We start from the raw sequence: 12,418 nt of genomic DNA on the forward strand, positions 1-12,418 counted from the left end.
TTTCTGCCAGTGTGGAAATACCTCAAATGAAGTTGTTCTAAAATAGGACTGCAGTGTTTCTTTTTGGGGGATCTCCTAGTCAAAGCTATTTTTGAAGCACCACACAGGTGCTGGTAGCAGCACACAGAGCCTGGTATTTCCAGGAAGAGATGGATTTGCTTTGCATGCACTAAATAATGTGGCAGAAGAAATCAATACATCAGACTGATGCCTCATTCCCAGATCACTGGGGCAGTATGCCTGCCCTATCACATTTTTCACACTGTAATCCCAGTGTGTACATTTACAGTGGACATGCTGAGCAGGATGGGCTGAGCGATTACTCCACCCTGGCTTCTTTCAGCCTGGAAATCCTGGGTTAATATAAAAAGTCCTCCTGTTTCAACCAGACAAAAGTTTCCAGATGGAATAAAACAGGACACATCTGGGAAAACCTGGATGTCAGACAGCCACAGAGCACTGACACATTTAACTGTGAGCAATAACTTAGGCACCCATGTCAGCAATCTAATTTCATTATGAAATCAATAGGAGAAATACACTGCTGATGGTTTTACTCTCTCTTTTTAAGGATTATTGCTTCTCCCACTTGATATATCCCCTTACAATCTCACAGAAGTGAATTATATCTCATGAATTACTTCAACTCTGTTTTCTTTCTATATATTTATATTAGTTCTCCTTTTAAAATGACAATTGTCATCTGTTATTTGCAGTTATTTTTGCAAATGTTATTCAAACTTATTCTCTCTCAATTTTCTTTCTTTGATCCAACAGTTATTTCCTCCTTTTTCTGGAATTCTAGTGCTCCCACCAGAATATAACTTGGAAAAAAAGTAATTTTTGTTAGAGGTAGTTTAAAAAAATATACTAAAGGGGCACCAATAAAGTAATCAAATCTTACAAAACTACTTGGGAAAAAGTGTGCTTTGGGAAAGACGAAAGAAAAAAAAATCAGCATTAGCAGAAGATATATTCTCTCTGAAGAGAAAAAATAGAAGAATTATATTTTGGATTAAATGTATTTGCAGGGACAGAAAGGGAGAAGAAATCTGCAAACCTGGTTGAACTTCAGGTGGTTAATACTACTTACTTTTATTTAAGTCATGTGAATTCTCAAATCTACAATTCAGGGCAGTTCCAAAGTTATTTGAGGTCTTTAACATCACTACCCAGCATATGCCAAAGAGTGCTAAACATAACTGGGGCCTGATCTGCTCCATTTGGCTGTCTGTCCTAGCATTTCCCTTCAGGGACTTCTCTTCCTTAGTTCTTCAAGCCTGCAACCAGCATCCTCTCCTCTTGCCAGAGACATCATTTTCTCTCCCAGTTCTCAGATATCTTAAACATCCTCCTTCTTTTTCTTCCTCCCATTTGTTTTTCTGGTGAGAAACATCCGTCTCCCTAACAGCTAGCAGCAGCCTGCCAGGCAAGACGTTCAGTCAAACTCTCTGAATTCCACTCTTTCTCTCTCCCTCCTTCCTGGCTTCCTCCTTAATCTCATTCCAGTTTCTTCCTATGTGCAATTTTACGCATTCTACAGCACTTGTCTCCAGCAGCTTCAAGTCATTCACATATATATGGCTGTCAAACCCAGGAGCTCTGCTTCTCTCTTTACAGGTGGAACTGTGACTTTTAAGACCTGGTCTCACAGACTCGAATAATTCATAGCAGGTTTTTTTAATCCAAGCTAATAAAACACTTCATAACATTAGCACGTTAATCTGTGTAACAAATAGGAGAAGATTCAGTGTGGCAAACAGGATTACAACATAAAGAATATGACTGCCAGCAACCCACCTGCAATTACTTGGGTGCTGCTGCTTCGCATAGACACCTACTTTGTTATTTTGCAAACACATTTGACCAGAGCTGTCACTGTAAGGAGCAAGCCCAACCCTCCTCCCACACCCAGCTGCCTGCTCCCAGTCCCATGCCAGCCCAATTTTCTATGAATACAAGTGGTGATCTGATCCGGGATAAAGTTAGCTCTCACTCCTTTTCTCCTTTGGGGTCCTGATTAGTTTAAACAAGGAATTTTCCAATTCAGTTCACCTCACGACTACTACCTGGGCTGCCCAAGGGAAGGGAGCAGCATATGGGTAGAAAATAGGATAAATACTTGGTGGCAGTGCAGCTCAATTTTTCATGGAAACATGACCAAACTTCCCCCTTCACGTTCACTGTGGTGTTTCATCTCCTACGCAGCCACAACCTTAGGAATAGTTACTTTTGGGAAATTAGGCCTTCAAGCAGGTCAATTTACTCTTCCAAGATTCTCTGGGAAAACCAGAATGTGAAGATCCAAGCAGCCATGACCGGACTGCATCCACTAACTGAGGTATCTCAAACACCTCTTCAATATATCTCTATTTTACCACCACAGACTGCAGTCTACAATAAGAACTTGAAGGAGAATTAATTAGTTCATGCTATAGCTAAAACTCAGGTATCATGCTACGCACATTCTAGCACAACTTCATAAAAAGGAGGGTCATACCACAAATGCCACTGTTTCATGTCAACTAATCCCAGTGATATCATTACTGATATAAAACATTTGCAGTATCACCAGCCTGCTCTGGTTTCAATAGCACGTGGTAATTTTATCATTCATTCAGCGCTACGCAGCAGAACAATGTTTGTATCTAAATGTGGCAAAGACAAGTAGCACATGACACTTGAGGTCCTCATTCCTGTTCCTTCCTAAAGGGCTGTGGGTCCCTAGCCTGACAGCTCTTGCTCAGACATGTTGTGGAAAGACCAACCATCCACACAGACTGACTGGCAAGCTCTACATGCCAACTGCAGCTGGAGTGCAGGATTATCATGTGTCACAACACCTGCTGCAAAAGTCCTACTGTTTCCTATTCCTTAATACAGTATGCCATCTCACCACAAAGATGTAACCACATTGGATATCTATAACGAGTGTAAAGTCATAAAGTTGCAAACAGTAGGATTAAAATGTAAGTAGGATAGCTTTTGAAAAAAATGTAATCAAGGTCCCACTTATACATGACCACAGAGCCTCACCCACACTTTGTGGCTGACCAGTGAATGCAGCCACAAGCCAAGCCTTACCAATGTTAGTCTGCTCTATTTAGGCCTGATCCAAAGCCTACTTGCATTAATGACAATCTTTCCATGAAATTCATCAACCTTTGTAAAAGGAAAATGTTGCACTTCCATATATGTTTTCTCTCACTTCTTTCACATCCATGTGACAATGATGCAAGAGTTTAATAACTTCTGCTTATATCAACACTTCAGGTGGATAGCTACAACCACCTATATAGCACTTAAAACCTACTTTAGGATTTAGCAGTTTCATTTAGACAACAGTTTATTTATAAACATGCCTCTGATTTGTAAAAATAAGCTTCACAGTCCTCAGATGAGGTCTGTACTTAACTGAGACTTTTCTTCTGCAGGTTAACTTTTCCAAGGTACTCTTTGGTATCTACTGCCCTGCATTTGTGGTGCTTTTCTTAAAAAATGAAGAAGTTGCTGTTTGTTTCATTATTGCTTTAACAAATTACCCAGTCTGAGCAAAATTAACAATTGACTACTTCAAACAACCTGACACTTGAAGCCTTATGCTTCTCTGTTAAACATCATTTTGTTAAAGGCAGCAATCTGTAAGGCTTGCAAAGATTATTTGTTAGTTGTTTCTTTTAACAGAATGATAGATAAGCCATCTGGCAAAGGAAAAGGCAGTTCCTCACTTTCTGGTACCAAGGAAACTGCTTTCTCCTTCTCTCTTCTCAGTAAAAGCCATAAGACCTTTCACTTACTGCATCCACTCTGACGGTTGACAGCACGACTTCCATCAGGATCAGCAGAAGCCCCATATCCCTGCAGGGAAAGGTGAATAAGGACAACATTGTTTTAAGCTAGCAGAAAACAAGCACGTGATAACGCTCTACAGTTAAAGGTGACAATACGACTTTAAAAAAGTTATTTCCAAAAGCCTGCCGAGCGGAATTACTTACTGACAAAGGAAAATACGTGCACTGGGAAGCTGCGAGATGTCCATTTTCGCTCCTTCCCTTGCCGGGGGCTCGGCTCAGGGCTCCCTCCCGCCGGACGGTCGCCCCTACAAGGCAGAGAAGAGCCCGATTGTAACGCCGCTCCCCCCGCCGGAGGTCTCCGGGTTCAGCGCCGCCGCTGCCAGGGCAGGGAGCGGCCCCTCCGCCCGGGCCGGGCCGGGCCGCTCCGATCCGGGGGAGAGCGGACTGTTGCGCCGCTCCCCGCGCCGCGCAGCCCCCCGCAGGGGCGCGGACCCCGACGGGCCAGGCAGAAGCAGAGCCAGCGCCCCCGGCCCTTCCCCGCCCCTCCCGCCGCCCGGCCCCGCGCCCGCTCCGCACCGCTGCGCTGCCGAGCCCTCCCGGCGGCCGCGGCCGTGTGCGCCGAGCAAGCGGCGCCTCCCCCCTCCGCCCGCGCCCCCCCGGCCCGCCAGCCACCCGCGGAGGGGAGGAGGAGGAGGAGGAACTGCGGACAGCGGGGAACAGGAGCGGGCGAGGTCCCCGCCCGGGGGAGGAGAGGGGGCTGCCACCGCCCATCGTTTACGGCGAGTCCTTCGCCCCCGAGGCATTGCAGGCTGCGCGGACGCGACGGAGGGGAGAGGCGCGCATGTGGGGCCGGCCCCGCGGAGCCCCACTGTGAGCCGCCGGCGCCCCGCCGCCCAGGGACCGACGGCGCGCAGCGGTGCGCGGCAGCATGCGGCTCTGGCTGGGCTTCGGGCTGCTCCTGAGCGCCGAGCTCAGCGCCGTCTCCGCCGCGGTGAGTACGCGGGGGCGACTCCCTCGGGCTGCGCCACCGGGTGCCCACGCGGGACCCTCTCACGAGGAGGCGCGGGGAAGGGACGGGCGGCGGCGCGGGGCCCTCGCTCTCAGAAAGGCGGAGCAGCCAGGTGGGCTGTGCGGGGATGCCCGGCTGCCCCGCCGCTGCCCCTCCGCGGGCGCGGAGCGGAACGGGCGGCACCGCGAGGGGCTGGCGGCGGGGTCCGGGCTGGGACGGGCCCCGCCGCGCTCTCCCTCTACCACGGCTCGGCACAGAGCGCCGCTGGCTGGGGACGGAGTATAAAAGCACGCACCCACACGGGACTTAAAAGTAGCGAGTTGTGTTTCCACGGTAGAAAAAAAAAAGGAAGTGATAATAAAAATCAGTGTTGGTCGCTTTGATTCAAAGTGCGGTGCGCGCTGCCTTTGACCCTCGCGATGGGCAGCAGGCTGGAGACCAGGAAGGATCCTAATGTTAATAGTTAAAGCTGAGTTTTGGCACCTTTCCCGATGGAGCCAGATTGTGGCACAGACTTGTAAAATCGAAAGCATGCAAGTAGTCTGAAAGTTTTGCTAAGGGAGCTAATTTTATCACTGAGATAATAGCTATTTGCTGTCCTTAAATTTTAAGGACTCTCTTTCCTGGAGCTCCTGAAGTATTTTGGCAGTTTCGTCTATACCTCTAGGTGAAGGGCAGTTGACATAATAATTTTAAATAGGTCATCTTTTTCTGTCTCCTTGTTTTCTTGCATATGGTTAAGTTGATACTGTATTAGTGAAATTCAGGGGTGCAGAAAACTTGTTATTAGGCATAGGCATGTGGATTTTTGTCATGCTTCCTTCTATAAATGTAAGATCTTGTATTAACATTTTAATAATTTTAATGATTATGTTGCAACCTGCCCCTAAAGGCAAGGTAACTGAGATCCTTGTTAATAATAGATCCCTTGGGGCAGATTAGAGTGAAATGACACTAAATGATCGTTGATTATATATATATATATGGCAGGCTTATTTCAGAACAATTTGGTTGCAATGGAAAGGAGGTATGTAGCCATTTTGGTTATGTGGTTATTATTATCTATAGTAGTATAACAATATAAAAGTATAAAGATATCACTTAACAAAATATATAAGAACAAGAAATAAAGAAAGAGAGAGAAAGGATAAGAGTAGACAGTGGAGAGGAACGATATCACCACCCATGGATCCAGCAGTGAGACTTGATTGTTACAGTTTTGATGTCTGTTGGTTGGAGTGATAGTTGCAGTCATGGTCCTTCGGGTATGGGGAAAGCTGACAAAACATGAAGTTCAATGGGTTCAATATGTTCAAGTTTACATGGGAATGCCCACGTACACCCACTCCCAGGGTGTACTGGGGGTATACTGTCTGATACAACACTGTAGATCATACGCAGTCCTCTGGTGGAAGACCTCAGAAATCAGTCTCGGGGCACTCTGGGGGTCTTTGATGGTTTATGACACCTAAGACGTGGCAGCTGCCTCTCAGTTAAGTGTAGTTGAACCAGTTATGTCCCATGAAAAAGGAGGAATACCTTCAGGCCTACATGTGAATGTCCCAATACTTCTGTGGAGGGGAGTTTTCATACCTGAGCCAGTTGTATGAGGGAGGACATTGGCATGATAAAAAGCATTATCCCACCTCACAGGATCTGCTTCTTATTTGCCTCTTCCTTTACCTGGCTCAAAACCCAACTTGTGGCTCTGGTGGTGGGTGTGCCCTCTGCATCTGTATGGTTACATGGCGCATCATTAGCAAAGCACCCTCCTGTTTTTGCAAATGGCTGATTGTGTGAATCATTAACCATGAACATTTCAATTTCTCACAGGTTATTTTAAGCTTTTCTGCAGTTTCAGATGAAATTTAAGTTCTATAATGAGTTTTTGTACCTCTTTGTGGCTGTGGGGATAGTATATATGCCTTGAATCAGCTGAAGTGAGTGATACACTGAACTTTTGATGTCTTATCTGTTGCTCCTAGGCTGATAATATCAAGCTTACTGTTGTTGCAGTAAATCGCTCAGTAGTGAACCTCTTAGAAGATTCACCTGTCATCACTTGGCATTAAGCTGATTAAACTGTATTCCTTTCAGGTTATAATTAATTTTAATTAATTAGAATATTTTGAAGTAAGTGATTCACATTTGAGTTCTGAATTTGGTGCTTCTAGAGGTATAAATACCTATTTGTGAGATACATTCCCATCTTATGCTGTAAAGTGAAGTCATTGAGTAAACCATGGCTGTCAATCAAAGACAGAAAACTATAGGTAGGTAAGAGGTGCTTATTAAAAGAAGAAACAAACTTTAATATAAATTATACAATTTCAAGTCTTCTGGAGCAACTCTGATGAGGCTCTGTTCTAGAAGTGTCCTGTATGTGCTGGATACATTGTTTTATTAAAATCAAGTTTCCTTAAAATGTAACCTGGAGCTGTTAATTATATTATGAAGCTATTCCCATAGTTGACTGTTCTTTATGTGTTAAGCTGACCGTGGATTTACAGTTCTTTAGCAGTGCCACCAGGAAACACAGGTATGCTGTGGAAGTTGACCTCCTTGCAGTTTTGTTGCCTTAGGTAAACTTTCCGCTGTACATGGGTGGCCTTTCAGTCAATTCAGTTCTGGCATTTTCCCCAACTCCACATTGTTGCCTGTCACTAGCAACCACTCAAAAGGTGATGGAGGCTGCTGTTGGCCTGCACCATACCACATATGGGTGGTGGTTGATGGCCTTATCTTTGGAGATTCTTGAGCCGGGCTGATACCTCTGCATGACTGTGGCTGGGTGGTGTGAAGCACTATACACCTGGGCAGGACCTCTTCTGCTTTTGGAGAGCTGGCAGAGCTGACTCAGTGCTCACATTGTCCTCAGATGAACGTGTTCCCACTGTTTACATTTAAAGAGTAGTTGTGTTAGCAGAGGACTGTGTGATAGGCAAAGTTGTATGCAGTACTCTTTGCAATAGGCTGAATGGAGCAACCACTTTTCTCCAGAAAAAAAGAATGATGCTTGATTCTTCCTTCCTTCCTTCTTTCCCTAAAATAGCTTATATTACCTAGATCTTTTTTTAATGGCATTGTGCAGCCACAGTCTTCTGAATTTCCCTGTGGCCTTCATCACAGAATTGCTGAGGCTGGTGGGTACCTTGAAGATCAAGTCCAACTCCCTGCTCAGAGAAGGGCCAGCTACAGCAGAATGCTCAAGGCTGTGTCCCACTGAGTTTTCAATATCTCCAAGGATGGAGACTGTTCAACCCCTCTAGGCACCTGTGCCAGTGCTCAGTCACCCTCATAGTAAATGTTTCTTCATATGTGCATCACGGTTGGGCAGGGTAACTAACTGAGACTTGAGACCATGCCTGTGAACGCAAGCAAATGTAGCAGAAGCAGCTCATGCACTGTTGTTGTTGGTGATTCTGCAGTCTGTCAAGGCTGACAGAGTGAAAAATTGTTTTTATCTCTGACTTATCTGTGATTAAATACATACAAGGAGATTTGGAAGGACTGCTCTCACAGAGGCATTTGACATAGCAAAGTCAGCCTTGAGGCAGCTGCTCTCAGGATCATGTGCCTCAGCACAGAAAGAGGGAGCTTCTCTGTTGCAGCTCCCATTGGTTTTAATGGGACACTATAAAATGTATCCAGATGTGACATTGGAAGTTTAGTAATTTTTTTATGTTGACCAATTATAATTAAAATATTAGTTATAGCTAATCTGGGCTTTTGTACTGTTCTACATTCTTCTCGGGAGATTTGTTTTCAAATTACAGTGAGGGCAGAGTGGTAGACGGGACAGTAGATTAAGATGTTTCCAGGTCAGGCTGAGAGACTGCTCCCACGAGACAGTTACAGGAGAATCTTGTTTTGATGGATCTCTGCAGGGGCTCTCATTTCTGACACTCTTCAGCCTGCTATTTCCTTTGGAGAACATCTGTTTCCTAACATTAGTACTGCTTGGTTGAGAGATGACAATGCCATGGAAATCCTGGTATCAGGTTTTGGTACTTTGTCGATGCTGCTGCACCACCAGTCCCTGTGCTTTCTGCAGTGGAGAAAGATCTTCCAGCTGCGCTTGAGTTGCCTTCCACACAAGTGGGCTGGTGCCATGTAACACTAGTAGAATGGAGATGTCTTGGCCACCACTGCTCACAGTGGGCTTAGCATTCTCTCCAAGTTCCCAGTCCATCTCCCTTTCCACTTTTAGTCTTGCCAAAATGCATGCTGGGACAGAGCTGAGAACAAGCTCTGTTGAGCTAATAGGGAGAGGTGCTTCATAACAGTGATAAAAGCATGCATAATTTTTTCCACAAGGGCAGTGCTGATTCCACCAGTGCTATTTGAGCTGAGTATGTGGTGGCAGCTGGGGATACACTGGTGGGAGGCCAGTAAGTTCCTATCCCTGGATAAGCCCTGTCTGGGGAACTGTGCCCTGTACACAGCCAGGCAGAGGCAGCTCTGTTGTATTGTCCTCATGCCTTCCTTGTGTCACCTCTCCTGTTTTTACGTCATATTTGAGGATGCAGTCTGACATATGCAATTCTAGGTCAAAAGCAGAAAGAATATAATTGCTTTCAAATAATCTGAACAATTTTCAATTCTCTTTTCATTAAAAACGTGATTTACTGAGATGAAGATGTACAGGGCACATAAACCAAGAACAAATAAAAAGAATGACCTGGGCTTTTAGCATGTGGCTGAAGAGAAGTAATAAGAATGAGTCTAAATAATTGGCAGCCCTTCATTAGTAAAAACACACCCAAGTGAAGTAAGGCAGAGATGGGCAACTGCCTTCTGCAGCTATTCATGTCTAGGGCTGCCACTGTCTTTGGTGTTGAGACATCTGTACCCTGAGGCCATTTGACATCCTTGTCCCTGACTGTCCTCAAGGATTTGTCAATACCAAGAGCACGTTTAACAAACCCTGGCAAGTCTTAATTCAGGAGAGAGACATGGTCATTTCAATTCCATAAATATGGCCAGAAGGGGAGACCCAAATGATTGCCAGTAAGTCAAGCACCTGTCAGGCTAGAAGGCTTCAGGGAAAAATGGGAAATGGGTTTGGTGAAGAACAGAAGTGCAGCACTCCCCTTTCTGCCAGTTAGAGCAACAGTAGTGGGTCATTCTGTTAGAGCATGTCAGTAAGGGGTATGAGATCTAGGGTAGCTGAGGGTGCACCAGAAAGAGTCGTGAGAGCTTGGGCAGGAGTGTGGCCTTCCAGCCTGTGGTGAGGAGTGCTTGCTGGGGAAATGGTGATCATGGGTTCACCTCTCCATCCCCAGCAGTGGAAGTCATTTACTCAATATATATATATATAGCAAAATGCATGGGTGCTTCTGGGGACGAGGGGTCAGGCCTGGTGACTCCTTGCTCCCAGAGGAACGTCTTTATCCCTGCTGTCCTTCCTAACAGCTTCCTCTCTCCCTCTGGCCACCTTTTCTACACTATCATGGCACAGGGTGCTGGAGGCAGGAGAGAAGGACAGGCTGTTTTTTGTGTTCATGTACCATCACCCCAAGTAGCAGTTTTTGCTTCTGTTTGTATCAAATGCCTGCAGGACTACTGCAGCGTTTCGTTGCAGCTTGTCTGCTTGGTGTATATATCCTTAGGTTACACAATGCCTGAGGTTATGCTGGATGTATATTCTGTCAGTTGCCTTGATTATGTAGAGCAATGTAGGACAGCTCCTGCAGGCAACTAAGACGATTGTTCTAAAATGTCAGAAACCATCTTTAGGATAGGCTTATGAATATTGTTCTTTTTATAGAACTAGACTAAACAAAGGAAGATTCAAGAACCTTAACAGGAGAATAAATTGACTTACTTCATTAAGTGTTTAAAAGTTACATGGTGTGCCCTTCCCAGTATTTCCGTTGACAATCCCAACACAAAGGCCCTTAACACCTTACAAGATTTGATCAAAGGGAAGAATTTGGGTATGGGCTATGACCTGAATTGAAGAGCAACCTGTGACTTTACAGAGTAGTTGAAGGTGTGAAGTACTGCTACAATTTCATGGTGCTTGTGGGAAGATAAATTTTTTACTTCTCTGGGTTGTGACTGGCTGTAATTATTCTTGTTGATTTAATACATCAGAAAAGTATGTGGCATTAGCCCTCCAAGGGCCTTTATATAGCAGTGCCTTGGACAATGTGAAAGTAAGACACAGACCAAGTTAAAACATTGTCAGTATGTCAATTAATACCATAATGCCATTGTAATCTGAAGTGAGTTGCAGTAAAGAAAAAGACAAATATATTCTTCAGAAAGTATATTAGTAGATAGTGCAGAAAACCAGTCTGTTTGTACTCTCTGACATGTATAAACAGGTAAAGGATCAAAAAACTGACTGCTAAATCTTCCTTTGTCTCTGACATGTTCTCTTACAGAAGGAGGAGTTTGGATAAACTTTCTAAATTGAAAAAGAAAAGTATAGTCTATATATTTAAAAGCACTTCAGCTTCCAGTCCCTTGTACTTCTGCTATACTCTGTTCAGCTCAAGGTTCACTTATTACCAATTTAATTGATTCAATATCTCAAATATATATTTTTTTAGGAAATCTCTTACATTCTGCCTGTTTTCATTGTATTTCCAACACGAGCAAAAACATTGTAAGCCTTAATGTTATGTTAGCTCTTCTTATCTTAGGTGATTGTGTGGTGGTGGTAGGAAATACCCCTTTTCACCTCTGATTTGCCAAGTTATCAAGCATCTGAAAACTTGTACTTATGGGTTTCAATAAGAATTGTAGTCCTGCTTTTATACCTGTGCTGAGGTGTTTCAGTGACATCACTGCAATTCTGGTGCAAGGTGCTGAGGAATGGTTGCAGGCAGCAGGTGCTGTGGGAGCTGGCAGCTTGGGAATCTGCTCAGGTGGAGATGAGTCAGCCTAGCCTCACAGCCCACAAAAAAACTCCTTCTTTTTTTACTTGGCTTACCTTACAGTCACATAATTTAAAAAAAAAAAAAGTCCAAAAATGAAATGAGGGAAGCCTGAGAAGAGCTGGAAAAGAATGGGTGTCCTTTTTTTTTTTTTCGTTACCTTCATGTCAAAGGGGTGCTGTTCTCACACGTATTCTGAAATAAATGGCAGAAGATTTTTCATCAATGTGCCAACTTAATTCATACAAAGTGTTACTGTGTTTTTAGCAAAGTTATTCAGCTACTTTCATGGAATTTCATGTAGGCTGAAGGGTTGCTTTGGGTGGATCCAAGAGAATTACTAAACATCCTCTGTTCCCTTCCTTTCCTCTGCCTTTTCTCTCTGTGTGCTCCTGCTGCCTTCACCTTTACTGCTGCTGGCAGACAGTCTGAGGAAGGGTGTGCTTCTTCAACAGAACAATGTGAAGGATAAAATACAAAGTGCTGTCAAGTGCATAGAGTAAACAAATTGCAAAGTAATAATTAATTTTCTTTCATCTTTTTGTTTCTTTCATCTGCTAGTAGCAGTGACAAAGACAGCATTTTGATATGAAAGTTTTCAAGACAGCTGAGAGAGAACCAGTGGAAGAAATTATCAAAGTTATGAAATAAATACAAGAATTGGTATAATACACAGGAATTGGTAGGAAATACTAGACTGTTTTAATTAAAAACCTATTGAGTTAGGT

At 44.2% G+C, this 12,418-nt stretch overlaps 2 protein-coding genes across 3 annotated transcripts in view; one reads left to right on the forward strand and one right to left on the reverse strand.

The window, feature by feature from the left end:
• Positions 1-4,554, reverse strand: part of COL4A2 (collagen type IV alpha 2 chain) — a 144,980-nt gene extending 140,426 nt beyond the window's left edge. The window contains exons 1-3 of one of the 2 annotated variants that reach the window (XM_027675100.1): positions 4,371-4,397; positions 3,996-4,099; positions 3,798-3,858 (exon numbers count right to left, since the gene is read on the reverse strand). In XM_027675100.1, the coding sequence (XP_027530901.1) occupies positions 3,798-3,858; positions 3,996-4,039 (105 nt within the window). In that variant the 5' untranslated portion in view covers positions 4,040-4,099; positions 4,371-4,397. Of the gene's footprint in view, positions 1-3,797; positions 3,859-3,995; positions 4,100-4,370; positions 4,398-4,466 lie in introns of those variants that run through there. The other variant, XM_027675101.1, reaches the window with a different exon arrangement.
• A 32-nt stretch (positions 4,555-4,586) lies between these two features.
• COL4A1 (collagen type IV alpha 1 chain) overlaps positions 4,587-12,418 on the forward strand; it is a 124,257-nt gene continuing 116,425 nt past the window's right edge. The window contains exon 1 of the mRNA XM_027675104.1: positions 4,587-4,785. Coding sequence (XP_027530905.1) covers positions 4,723-4,785 — 63 coding nt within the window. The 5' untranslated portion in view covers positions 4,587-4,722. The remainder of the gene's footprint in view (positions 4,786-12,418) is intronic.

The sequence above is a fragment of the Neopelma chrysocephalum genome, unplaced genomic scaffold (genome assembly GCF_003984885.1).
Source record: "Neopelma chrysocephalum unplaced genomic scaffold, ASM398488v2 Primary Assembly neopelma1_25, whole genome shotgun sequence".
Classification (NCBI taxonomy): domain Eukaryota; kingdom Metazoa; phylum Chordata; class Aves; order Passeriformes; family Pipridae; genus Neopelma; species Neopelma chrysocephalum.